The sequence below is a fragment of the Ruditapes philippinarum genome, unplaced genomic scaffold (assembly GCF_026571515.1).
Source record: "Ruditapes philippinarum isolate M1 unplaced genomic scaffold, ASM2657151v2 ctg38_1_1_1_1, whole genome shotgun sequence".
Lineage (NCBI taxonomy): Eukaryota > Metazoa > Mollusca > Bivalvia > Venerida > Veneridae > Ruditapes > Ruditapes philippinarum.
Window position 1 is genome coordinate 547,582 of NW_026860353.1, and position 13,415 is coordinate 560,996.

The 13,415-nt window shown below is 34.1% G+C and overlaps 1 protein-coding gene across 3 annotated transcripts in view; it reads left to right on the forward strand.

Moving 5' to 3' along the window:
- LOC132759771 (uncharacterized) overlaps positions 1–12,956 on the forward strand; it is a 37,721-nt gene extending 24,765 nt beyond the window's left edge. For 2 of the 3 annotated variants that reach the window (XM_060751614.1, XM_060751615.1), the window contains exons 6-14: positions 1,035–1,296; positions 4,935–7,082; positions 7,234–7,392; positions 8,681–8,817; positions 9,125–9,161; positions 9,350–9,484; positions 9,770–10,102; positions 11,148–11,371; positions 12,718–12,956. In XM_060751614.1, the coding sequence (XP_060607597.1) occupies positions 1,035–1,296; positions 4,935–7,082; positions 7,234–7,392; positions 8,681–8,817; positions 9,125–9,161; positions 9,350–9,484; positions 9,770–10,102; positions 11,148–11,368 (3,432 nt within the window). In that variant the 3' untranslated portion in view covers positions 11,369–11,371; positions 12,718–12,956. Of the gene's footprint in view, positions 1–1,034; positions 1,297–4,934; positions 7,083–7,233; positions 7,393–8,680; positions 8,818–9,124; positions 9,162–9,349; positions 9,485–9,769; positions 10,103–11,147; positions 11,373–12,717 lie in introns of those variants that run through there. The other variant, XM_060751616.1, reaches the window with a different exon arrangement.
- Positions 12,957–13,415: the final 459 nt, after the last annotated feature.

Below are 13,415 nucleotides of genomic sequence, written 5' to 3' on the forward strand. Positions count from 1 at the left end.
TGTCGCATGCAAAATTTAGGTCACTGTAGCCAAGGGTAAGGTCCCACAGATGGGTCAAAGTTCAGATAAAAATATGAAAATGTGTATGGAGACCATTTAATCATCATTAATTGAGAGATTGAAACACAAATGGTCATTATCATGACAACTGGTGTGAAATGTAATTTAGGTCAATATGTGCAAGGTCAATGTCACTAAAGATTTTTGTCAAGGTCACTAAAGATGGTAAAATATAGATATTTTGTCTAGAGTATATCTCTTACACATACAGAGGGATTCTTATGAAACTTCAGACAAATGTTCACCACTATGAGAAGCCGTGTAGCGCGCATGAATCATGCCTCTAGGTCAAAGGTCAAGGTCACAATTGTAAGTCATAGAAAAACGCTTGTCTGGAGCAAAACTTCTACATGCATAGAGGGATTTCAATATAACTTGGCACAAATGTTCACTATTATGAGGCGAAATGTCGCATGCAAAATGAAGTTCCTGTGGCCAGGACAAGGTCACACATAGGGGTCAAAGTTCAGATAAAAAATCACTAGAGATGATAATATCTCCAAATATTTTCCGTAATTTGCCCAGAGAATATCTCCTATATGCATATCTATAACGCCCACATCTCTGTCAAAAGCTTCTGTAACGGGCGTATATTGGGACAATGTTGACCTTGTTCTTTTATTTAGACTACTTCCCTTATATCAATAATGCAATTTGAATGAAACTTTTACAGGGTTGATAGGTTGCTAAAGAACCTTTGCATGAACAATTGGTTTTCCGCTTGAATATTTTTTGGCTGAGTCATTGTGCTTGCATAAAGGCGTTTGTCAGCTATAAAGCAGTTGATACATAAGTAGCCACGACTTACAAAAAATCCGTCTGTCAGTAAGTCTGTCTATCAGTTACAAAAATTGTCTGCACTACTTCTCGAAAACTACTGGTGCAATTTCCACACTAAATAGAAAAAATGTCCAGACTACTTTTCTTATACTATACATGCAATGTGAGTGAAGGTACCTTTTCATAATTAATAGGTTTTACGGTTGATTGATCTTCAGTCGATTAATTTGAGTAATGAGATTCGCAGAAAACCAATCAGTGTCAGTGGCAGTGGTGGCAGAAGACATTCCAGTTACGGTGTTAGTGATGCTGACATAAAAACAACTATGTACGATGGCAAAATAGCGACGAAGGATTTTATTGGTGGCAAAAAATGTAAGATTGGCAAAAACAATACCTATGAAAGTTGCAGTAGCAACAAAACTACATTTGGCATTGGCAGGAAGGAGCAGAAGGGTATGTCCATTCAAAGATATGTTGAATTAAATTTGATTTTTTTTTCAAAGAGGTGTTTTTATTTTATAAATAGCATCGTGTAACTATGTTGAAAGACTATATCGATTATATACGGTCAAACACCGATGAGATTTTTAAAAATAAAACATTTTTATTTAGCTTCAACATGATGGTACAAAAATACATTGTGGTAATTTAAGAAATATAGCTGTTTCCGTCTGTCCGTCCGTCTGTCCGTCTGTCTGTCAGTCCGCACTCACAGAAGAGTAATTATGTGGCTAGAGGGACAATAGGTAACTGTTCTTTCCCTTTGATGTCATTCATTCCGTAATGCTTTTATGTGCTTTTATGTGGCTATTTTCTTTTGTGTGGCTAAAAAGAACAATAGAGAGGACAATACTGTAGAGTAGCCACATAATTACTCTCCTGTTAGAACGTCCGTCAGTCCACAAAACTGGATCCCGCGATAACTTGAAAAGTACTGAAAATATTTTTATGAAACATGATATATGGATAGATGGCAGTATGGAGATTATCTTTTTCTTTTCTTCCTATGTTGAAAATTATGGTTGCTATGGCAACAAATAGGCTGAAAATAAGGCAAATTTTACACATAAACTGGATCCAGTGATAACGCAAAAAGTACTGGAAATATTTTTATGAAACTTAAAATATGGGTAGATGGCAGTCTGAAGTTTATGCACGTCTTTTTCCTTTCTTCCTATGTTGAATATTCTGGTTGCAATGGCAACACATAGACTGAAATATATGGCAAATTTTACACATAAACTGGATCCAGTGATAACGCAAAAAGTACTGGAAATATTTTTATGAAACTTGAAATATGGGTAGATGGCAATTTTGAGATTATGCATGTCTTATCTGTTCTTCCTATTTTGAAAAAATATTGGTTGCCTTGGCAACAGATAGGCTTAAAACATGGCAAATATAACAATATTTGTGATAAGTCAAAAAGAGCTGAATTTTTTTTTATGAAATTGCATCTTTAATTCAAGAGTTATCTCCTCTTTAAGAATTTTGCTTTTAAAATGTTATATTCTGGTAACAGGGATGTTTCAAATATTAAATTAAGAGTGTCCATCAGTCCGTCTGTCTGTATGTTCATTAAAACTGTTTCCAGTGATCACTTTTAAAGAACTTTTCGAACAAATTTACTTAAAATAGAGAAAAAATTGAAACATTAGTGAATGGCCAATGGCCCTTCAGAATGTTGATGGGGTCCTAACCGGTAGGGGACTTATGGATTGCTTGCAATACTATGATAATTGCTTGTTCCATTTAGAACTCTGGTTGCCATGGCAACAGAAATAAAAATTAAAAAAAATATTCTTTTAAAAACCCAAAGAACTAGAGCTCAGACATTAAGCCTAAAACATCTTCCAGTGAGTGTCTACCAAGTTTTGTTCAAATAAAAGCCCTGGGGGATAAATTGGCCCCGTCTATTTGGGCTATTGAATTTCCTTATATGTACACATCTTTTTATACCACCACACAACGAAGTTGTAAGGGGGTATACTGGAATCAGTTCGTCCGTCCGTCCGGACGTCTGGCCGTCCGTCGGTGGTTTTTTTTGTCCGCCCAATAACTTAAGATGCCTTTGACCCACAGTCTTCATATTTGGCACGGAGGCTAGTCATGACAAGTAGATGACCCCTATTGATTTTGAAGTCATTGGGTCAAAGGTCAAAGTCACAAGGGCATTATCTAAAAAAAGCTTGACCGCCCAATAACTTAAGAAACATTTGATCCACAGGTTTTATATTTGGCATGGAGGTAAGTCATGATTAGTAGATGACTCCTATTGATTTTGAGGTCACTGGGTCAAAGGTCAAGGTCACAAGGGGGCTGGACTATAAAAAGCTTGTCCGCCCAATAACTTAAGATTTTTTTTTCCCACAGTCTTCATATTTGGCATTGAGGTTAATCATGATAAGTAGATGACCCCTATTGATTTTGAGGGCACTGGGTCAAAGGTCAAGGTTTAATGGACTTTGACTTCAAAAATTTTGTCCGCCCAATAACTTAAGAAACCTTTGACTCACAGTCTTCATATTTGGCATGGAGGTTGACAATTAGGTGACCCCTATTTATTTTGAGGCCACTGGGTCAAAGGTCAAGGTCACAGGGACCTTGACTTAAAGCATTTTCCCTCAATGGCTTAAAAATGCTTTGGTCAACAGTCTTTATATTTGGTATTGAGGTTGTTTATGACTAGTAGATGGCCCCTATTGATTTTTAGTTGACTGTATCTAAGGTCAAGGTCACAGGGATTTTTACTATAATAAGTTTGTCTGCTTTGAAGCATTTGAAGCATGTATAATACATAAGTTAGCAATGCACTGGCTTAGTAACCTCAGAATTGGCAGGGTGGTTGTCATTTAGCGCTAAATGGCCACTGTTGATTCTGACAAAGTGGTATGCGGGGTATTCACGCCATGATAGTGGCAGTTCTAGTTGGAACTGTTGTTCTCCATTAGCAGTAGCAACCATTAATGTTTTTACACATACACTTTTTATGCCCCCACAGAGTGGGAGCATATAGCGTTGCACTTGTCCGTCCGTCTGTCCGTCCGTCCGTCACGCCGTACGTCTGTCTGTCCGTACGTCCCGAAATCTTGTGAACGCAACTCCTCTTAAACCGGATGGCAGATTTTGCTTAAACTTTCAGGGATGAACAACCTTAATATGTAGATGGTAGTAAAGGAAGGCATTTTCACTGCAACCAAATTTAACAGAATTATGGCCCTTTGTTGATTTTTTCACTATATTCTATGTAGAAATTTTGTGAACGCAACTCCTCTTAAACCAGATTGCAGATTTTGCTTAAACTTCCAGGGATGAACAACCATAATGTGTAGATGGTAGTAAAGGAAGGATTTTTTGCTGCAACCAAATTTAACAGAATTATGGCCCTTTGTTGATTTTTTCACTATATACCATTTACAAATTTTGTGAACGCAACTCCTCTTAAACCGGATGACAAATTTTGCTTAAACTTTCAGGGATGAACAACCTTAATGTGTAAATGGTAGTAAAGGAAGGAATTTTTGCTGCGACCAAATTTAACAGAATTATGGCCTTTTGTTGATTTTTTCACTATATACCATATAGAAATTTTGTGAACGCAACTCCTCTTAAACCGGATGGTAGATTTTGCTTAAACTTCCAGGGATGAACAACCTTAATGTGTAGATGGTAGTAAAGGAAAGAATTTTTGCTGCAACCAAATTTAACAGAATTATGGCCCTTTGTTGATTTTTTCACTATATACCATATATATGTTGTCAGTGGGGGCATCCATGTCCTTTGGACACAGTTCTGGTTTTATACAAATATGAACTTTGTGTTACCAGTTTAAGATTTAGATTTTATATCCATTTTTGTTTATTGTTTACAATATTACTTGTTTCTTGTCATGGTGAGTTTCTATATTCAGGTGAGCGAATTCAGGGCCATGATGACCCTCATGTGAATGAAACCTATCAATCTTTTGGGTCATTCTTAAACAGTTTACCAATTCAGAACTGTTACATGACTAATTGAGTTCCATAAAGGGGACATCCATGTTAAAAATACATTGTTTGCTATACTTATCATGAGCTGATCTTTTCTTTCAGATTTGAATCCGACAAAATGGAGAACAATTCTAGCCATTCTAGGAAAACATTTACATGCAAACATTAAAAACAAGGATTTGTCTAGAAACACTAATGAAGTGTGTATTCTACATAATTCTTATTCTCATTGCATGATGTTCGCATTGATGAGACATTTGAAACAATCAGGCATTAGGGTGTCACGCACTTTATATGTTGACAATTTCTTAATTTCGTCTTCATTAGTCTATAGTACGAAATATGGATTATTTTTACCTAGTTTTATTGAGTCAGATTTATCATTTGAAATTTTACGTCGTTTAGTGTCAGATTTCATTGAAATCGTATATATTCCCTATCATTTATTCTGTAATTTAAGTCTTTATTTGCATAAGTCAATTACAAACTTTGATAAAAAACACTTCAGTTTGGAATGGATTCTTTTCATTAATTGGTTTGTGTCGCTTGTAAGACTTGATTTAAGTTCCTCTGCAAATCATATTTATGGCTCTAAAATGAAACCGTTACAATCTCCTAACATTGAAGAGTGCTCTAAGTCAAAAAGAGAAGAAAATTGTTCATACAATGAACACGTTGTTAAATTAAATGAATTACATGATAAGCCTACACGAAATGATTTGTGTAATAAGCCTAAGTCATTTTATGGCGATGTTAATTTACAAACTAAAAACTATGAAAACGATAGGACACACTTGCGCTCAAAGATTGAGCAAGACATTGTTTCAAAGGACAAGAAATCACAAGATGATTGTTTTGACTCATTGAAAAGAACTGTTCGAAACAACACTGAGATGCCAAGCGAGAATCGTCAAAGACATGATGACTACGTTGTAGCACCGGTCAGAAATGCAAAGAAAAAAACCCAACGTCGGCGTTCACTATCCAATGAAAATCAACATGGCCCATCTGCACCCCATGAAAATCATGAAAGAACATCAAGTGTACCGCCAATGAACTCTTGTGATCTTGAAAATGACAATCTTTCTACATTATCTAGGAATGATGCTACAGAGCATATCAGAGGTCCAGTTATCAATGTCATGCCACAAGTTTTTACTGATAGTGCCCTGAGCGCTTATCCTCCAAGAAGCATGCCATTACAAGATGGAAACATAGAAAAGAACACAAGTGGTGCAGGTGCATGTGCAGATGAATTAGTTGAAGAAAGCACAAATAAGAATGTTTGTGATGCGTCCTCAAACATAGCAGAAAATGGTAAAAACTCAAAAGAATATTCACGAAATTTGGTTGGCAATTTAAATACGGAAGCCGTTGTTGGTCGTGTAGACACAAACAATTATTCAAACGAAACGTTGGAAGGTCATAGGGTAAGGGGACATCTACCACCAGATCTACCTCAAAATGAAAATAGATTACGTTTAGATACATTGGAAAATGAAAGCAGCTCACCATCATTAGTTACTGTTACTACTGACTCTAGCTCACCACCAAGATATCCAAACACTGATGAATCTGATATACATCGATTTGAGCCGATGATGAATGTAATTGATAAAATAGCTTCCGGAGAAAGAGTACCCCCTCAAACCACAATGCGATATGAGATGTTACGATTCTGTACACTAAGGTCATTTCCTAAGGAAAATAAGCCGTTTATTACAAAAATTGCAGCTGCTGGATTTTATTACGCTAATACTGGAGATGAAGTTGTTTGCTACACATGCGCTAGAAGAAAGAATAACTGGCGTGAAAATGATGATCCAATGGAAATACATAGACAATTGAATCCAAACTGTAGCTTTCTTTTGCGAAATTTAGAGGTTAATGTGCCAGTAAAATTGTCAATTTTGTCATCTACAAACGGAACAAGTGTTTCTACATTACATAGGGCGACTGTAGCTGATCAAACAACCCTTCAGAATATTTCAACAGCAAATGCAAGCAGCAATGATGTAACCATGACAAATAGTACAGGCTTTTCGCAGGCCCCTGCAAGCAGGATTGGAATCACAAATGGAACCTTTGGAGCAGATACACAATCACAGCAAATAAGGGCTCATGGTAATTTTGTTGGTACAAATACTGATTTGTCGTCAGACGTACAGCACCAGCCTTTAGAAAATAACTTGGCCAATCAGCAGAGCAGTGCAGCAACGGCATTAAGTGGGTCGCAAATTAATAATTCAGGTGAGCATTATAAATATAATTATCATGAACAGTATAAGGTCATTTAAGTATATTGTGATTTTGGTTCATTAATAACTTCACACCTTGAAAAATGTATTTTATTTATTAACATGTTTTATATTATCACTTATGATTATAACATTCTTTTCAGCTTCATTACCAAAATATCCAAGATATGCAAGTAAACCTGCACGTATACAAAGTTACAATGACTGTGGTGATATAGTTATACCGCCTGACAGTCTAGCTACATCTGGTTTCTTTTATGCTGGCTTTGGTGACTGTGTTAGATGCTTCCAATGTGGCGTTGGTACGTTATCATGAATTCTTTTGTTTTTGGTTTTTATACATTTTTTTCTGATGCTGTGTAGCTTTGAATGTATCATTTGAATAGAGAAGCAACGGTATGTGTTTAAGAAGTACTCTCTGTATTTGATTCTCTAATCACTGCATCAACAAGCAATTAACCAATACAAATCTCTATAATTATACCCACATACAATGACGTTGTAAGATAGGTAGCCATATTGTAATCAGCTGGTCCATCAGGTCATTCTTGTGATTCTATTAGTGGTTATTACTGTGTTATTTGCTTGAACACAAAGCTTACTGTTATGGCTATGACTTTGCAACTAATGTTTTAGATATGAAATTGAAGTTTGATATAAATTGACCTAGATAATTTAATGAAATGACCTACTTTCTTGACCTTTGATGTACAGCTGTAAAATTTGAACCATGTACACAGTTTTAGATGTTAGACTGAAATTTGATATTAGCTGACCTAAGTAATCTAACGAAGTGACCTACTTTCATGTTATTTTGATGTACAGGTATTAACTTTGATATCATCTAATTTGACCATTTTTTAACAAAGCAACAAGTGCGTATTGAAATTAATAAAATGAAAAAAATATGTCTTATCATTTTTTTTAAAGATTTGTTTAAATCAATTAATTGTTTAGGAAAATCAGAAAGAAAAAAGTGGAGCATTGCCCTCGCCCCACGATGACTCTTGTTTAACTGAATATTGTTTGTGGTATAATTCAAAAGCGTATTTTTGGTATCGTCTTGAAAATAGGAAGATCTATAAACTCGGTTAGGAAAGTTGGAGTGCCACTGAATTTGAACTATCTTTATATAGTTTTGACGTTGTTGTCCTTGTAATGTCATTCTTTAACTATCTAGGGCATTTCTCAAAATCTATTTATGGCATTTACTTGATGAATCATATTTAGGAAAAATTCAGTGTCAAAGAACTATACTTCTGTATTGCGTCATGAAGTTAAGGCCTTTGTAATTTTGCTTCATTTTTGTTTAATGCGTAACTAAAATGTTTTAGAAATATCAGCTTGAAACTTCTAGGCCAGATAGATCTTATATGGGGAAAGTGTTGTGTAACACCTGTTGCATGGTTTTGAAGTTATTGCAATTTGTAATGTTTCATACTCAATGAGTGTTTTGTTTTGGATATAGCTAAAATTGTAGTGGAGGAATCACACCTAATTTTTCTACCAAAACTTTTATTTGTTATATGTTATGCAGATTTCTCATTGATTTAATATTTGATTTTACTTAACTCAATTTACGTCTTTCAGGTCTTCGTCATTGGTCAGAAGAAGATGATCCTTGGATCGAACATAGTAGATGGTCAAAGGATTGTTTATTTGTTAAACAAGTGAGAGGTCAAGAGTTTGTGAATATTGTTCAAATGGCTGTGCAGTATTCCCAGAATGTAATTTGGTTTATTATTCACATTATACATAATACATCATAGATTTCTTTAGACAATTTTCTAATTGGATAGAATAATATTGATAAGAAATAGTCCAGGCAAACTACATTTTATAGTTGTAAAATTGCATTGTAAAAACAATCTTACCCTTTAATTGCTGTGAATATTTTTGGAAAGACACTACATTTTATTTGACTTTTCTAATATTTTGTTAATTTTCACACTTAAATTTCAAGTCGTTGTATTCATACAACAATTTAGAAAACGCAAAATATAAATTAATATCTTTTTCATTTATTTTGTCTAGCAAGCCTCAAATGGGGAAAGCAGAACATCTGTTTCAGGTAGAGAAATTTTGTTTATTCTAAAGATTTTGTTTTGAGTTTAACTATAAATACATAAGTCAGATTTAGTATTATGCACACAACATTACTTTGCTGAAATAAAATTTTAAATTCTATTTTCTATTTTTACACAAAATATTTCTCACTGTCAACCTTTATTCTATTGATCATTTCAATTTTCTTATTAGAGCCGAACAGTGGTGAAGCCAACGGAATTAATGTTGAAAATTTGATGCACACTGATGCTGCACAGAGTGTTTTAGAAATGGGTTATCATCCAGATATCATACGAAGAGCTATACAGGCAATAAAGGATGCAAATAGTATGTTATAAAAATGTCAATATTTCTTAATTCTCTAAACTTGAAGGTCTTGGTTTGCTAAATGCATAAAAAACTTAAAAACATGAAACGACACTACGTGACAAAACAATGTATGCGAAACACCGACATTTATGGCCGAATATGATATTTGAATCAAGACTGTTATGTCTGTTTTCTAGGAGTATTCTTTATTGCAATAATCTTCTACCAATGTGTTTGACTTTTGGAATAATAAAAAAGTCGAGTTTGGCTCATGTTTATGTTTTTATCTTCATGTCAATTTAGGTCAGGCAACGTTATCAGCAACTAATTTGATGGAAAAAATATTTGAAATTGAAGACTCTGACGCCATTTCAAGTGCTGAACAAAATGCAGTTTTACCACAGCAACTTAATGAAACTGTTGCAAATACGTCCACTTATAGAGGCGAATCTACAATTAGAGTAGATACAAACACAACAGAACATAGAAGTGAAACTGACATTGTCCAAAGGCATTTGAATTCCGAAAATCAGACATCCAGTGCAAACGCACTTAGCAGTGTTAATGCAGGATCAGAAACAGAAGGACCTTCATTGACTATGAATGCAAATGGATCATTGCCATCACGGGCATCTAGTACGTGGTGTTTTTCTTTATTTTACTTTGTTTTATCTCTGTAAGTTCGTCATCTTTTTGTGTGTGTCAACACATTTTAAACACCCGAAGACTTATCGATCAAATTTTCTGCGAAATTATTAGTTTTCACATAATAATTTAAAAAAATTATCTTTTTTTTGCGAAAATGTTTCTAGTTACTGAAAATATTAGACTGTATATTTTTATATTTGATGGACAAACTATCATCTGAGCCATTTACAACAATAAAAATGCTATCTCTCTTGAAGCAACATTTTTGTCTACGATACCTTTTTGTAAACATCGTCAGCTCAAAGTTTATACCTGAGTAAATCAGTCAGTAAATATGACTGTAACTTTGCCATTTCTTTGTCAAATCACTTGTATGAATTTCAAGTTCAAGAGATAAATATCATCTTCAAAAGCAAGAATTGTTATTTAAAGGTCATTGTAACACGTAGAGACCTTATATTGATATAAATAATATCATTCACTCTTATATAGAGATCTATTGAACTATACTACTTGATAAACTTATAATAGCTTTGCCTGGTTGTCCACGACAAAAAAAAATAAAATCTTTGGTTAAAAAAATAATTGCTGAAATTTAGATAATGATTAGCAATGGCTCACACACGAAGGATTTAAGATCACAATGGTCCGCCAATTAAGTATACTTTCATGCCATACATGTATGTTTTACAAAACTCTTAAAGTGTGTGTAAAACGATTGATATGTTGAAATTATATTAGACAGGTGTATATGAATATAGTTTAATAAGGGGTTGGTATGAAAGCATGTATTGCAATTTAAAGCTACTATCCCATACAAAATGGGTGTAAAATCATAAACTTATTTGTTTACAGTTATTAAATATACATGGAAGAAAAGTTTGCAATTTTCATTAGATAACTGGGACCTTACGTTCTTGACACTTAACACAAATATAAACACCCCTTTTATCACACCCGTTAACATGTATCGATCAGGACAGCTTGACGGCTTTATATTATATTAATTTTATGTTTCACTAACTTATTTCAGAAAAGGCACAACTTTTAGAACAGAAGAAGCTCAAACAAGAAAATGAACAGTTGAAACAACAGTCATTGTGTACCAAATGTAAACAAAATGATGTATGCATCGTTTTTCTACCATGTGGACATTTAGTTACATGTGAAACTTGTGCACCAACTATTAGATACTGCTCGGTAGAAGGTTGTGGGAAATATATAAAAGGGACAGTTCGCACATATCTAGCATAAAAGGTAGCCTATTTATCTGCTCATATTTTCATATTCACAGCAGCACCTGTTAAAAGTAAAATTTATACTTTATCTTATTTAATACTTCCTGGTCCTTCGGGTTCATTGATCATTTTTCTTAAAGTGACATTATGCCTTTAAGTGTAAATGGTGGGTGAACAGGTCTATGTCAACAGATTTTGTCTTAATTGCATTCAATTTAATAGTCTTGTTCATAAGTATAATTAATAACCCACGTAGCCCTTATTGAAAGGCAGTTTTACATTTAATGATAGAAAAAAAGTTTCATTGTCTATTAGTTGGTGACTTATATTCACTGCTTTTCTATATATAGCTAATTAAGCTCAACTCGACAATGGAGGATCAGTATAATGTATTTTAATAGCACAATATGTAATGACCAGTTGTAATTTTTTTATTCTGGAAAATATTTGATTTCAAATATCTTTATGTTTATTGGAATATGTTTTTAAAGCTATTAATACACTTGTTACTATATATAGTAACAAAATTGCCTATGATTTCAACTGATTATGAGTGTCACGTGACCTATTATGAGTTTGCGGCCCGGGGCCGAGAACTAGTTGTCAGCCCGCAGAACATGTGCACGTGCACAAACTGAAACAATGACGTCATATTTTACGTCATCAAACAGTTAACTGTAAAAGTGAAAGTAGGTTGTCAGCACGAATTGTTTTGTTTTTATTATGAGAGCTTAAGCGTTTTTAGTACAAACACATTTTTGTTACTAAATGATATGACAAATTTATTCCGAAAAAAATGAAAATAAAACTTGCTTCTAGATTCTACTGCTTTCAACACACAAACAGTAAACATCTCTGTACAGAACAGTAGAAGAGTAGACAAGAATTTCAACGAAAGAACTTTGTTGTTGTATTTAAAAAAAAAATGCTACTACTAGATCTACAACGTGTATTAAAGACATTAATACACGTCAGAGTAGGGCCGGGAGGTGATAATTGGCCCTGAATGAATAATGGCCCTCGGGCTAAAGCCCTCGGGTCCATTATTCATTTTGCGGGCCGATTATCACCTTCCGGCCCTCTCCTGCCGTGTATTAACCTCTTATTTTGGTTTGAGAATGACTTGAATTTTTATATTTAAGAATTAACATTAGCTAGCTTACAGAACGCCTGTGATCCGACCAAAATATAAGTGATGATGAATAGTTCTTTGATATGCATCTTGAGAATTCAGTACCAGTGAATCTTATGTAAAATAAAAACAGTGTACATAGTCATTAAATTTCAGTTTTATAGATATCCTGATTACACTGATCATATAAAAACTCATTAAGTGATGATTTGTTGTTTTTTTTTTCATTTCAGGAAAAGAAGAGATGTGAGTGAAAATCTCGATTTTGACGCTTCTACCTCAACATGCACGTGGGCATTACATTGTTTAAGAATCATGTTGCTACCTTATTTCTTCAAACATCACATTCAATAATACATTATTCTTATATCATTTTCCATTCATTCAATGAGATAACAACTTGTCATTCACAATGTATGTTCATCTATAAATATAGTTATTGTTAATAAATCTGTTATGTTTTGAACTTATATTTTTGGAGTTGATGTTCCATATTACTCATATGCTGGTTGTTTTTATTCATAATCTGCATTTTCGCTATGTTTATACTGTTATACAGCTGCATCTAAAAAGAATTGTTAAGGGTTTGACATCCAGGAAAGACATGTTACTGTCCGGTTGAGTAAGAAGAAATAAAGTTTTCCCGGTAAGTTGTTTCCGATTATGAAATGGTATTGTTAAATCCAAATGGGCCGCGTCATGACAAAACCAACATAGTGCGTTTGCGACCAGCCTTTTTGGTGAAAAGCAGATGGTTTCTTAGCATTGCATCGTTACTTGGTTTCTACAAATAAGCTGAGCCCGGAATTTGTTAAAAACAAGAACTGCAACAGTAGTGATGAATATCCCCACTTGATCTCATCACAAAGGAAATTATGTAGTGCAGTTAATCATTATATCAAGAAGAAACCTTTAAGTTAGGTCTGAGCAA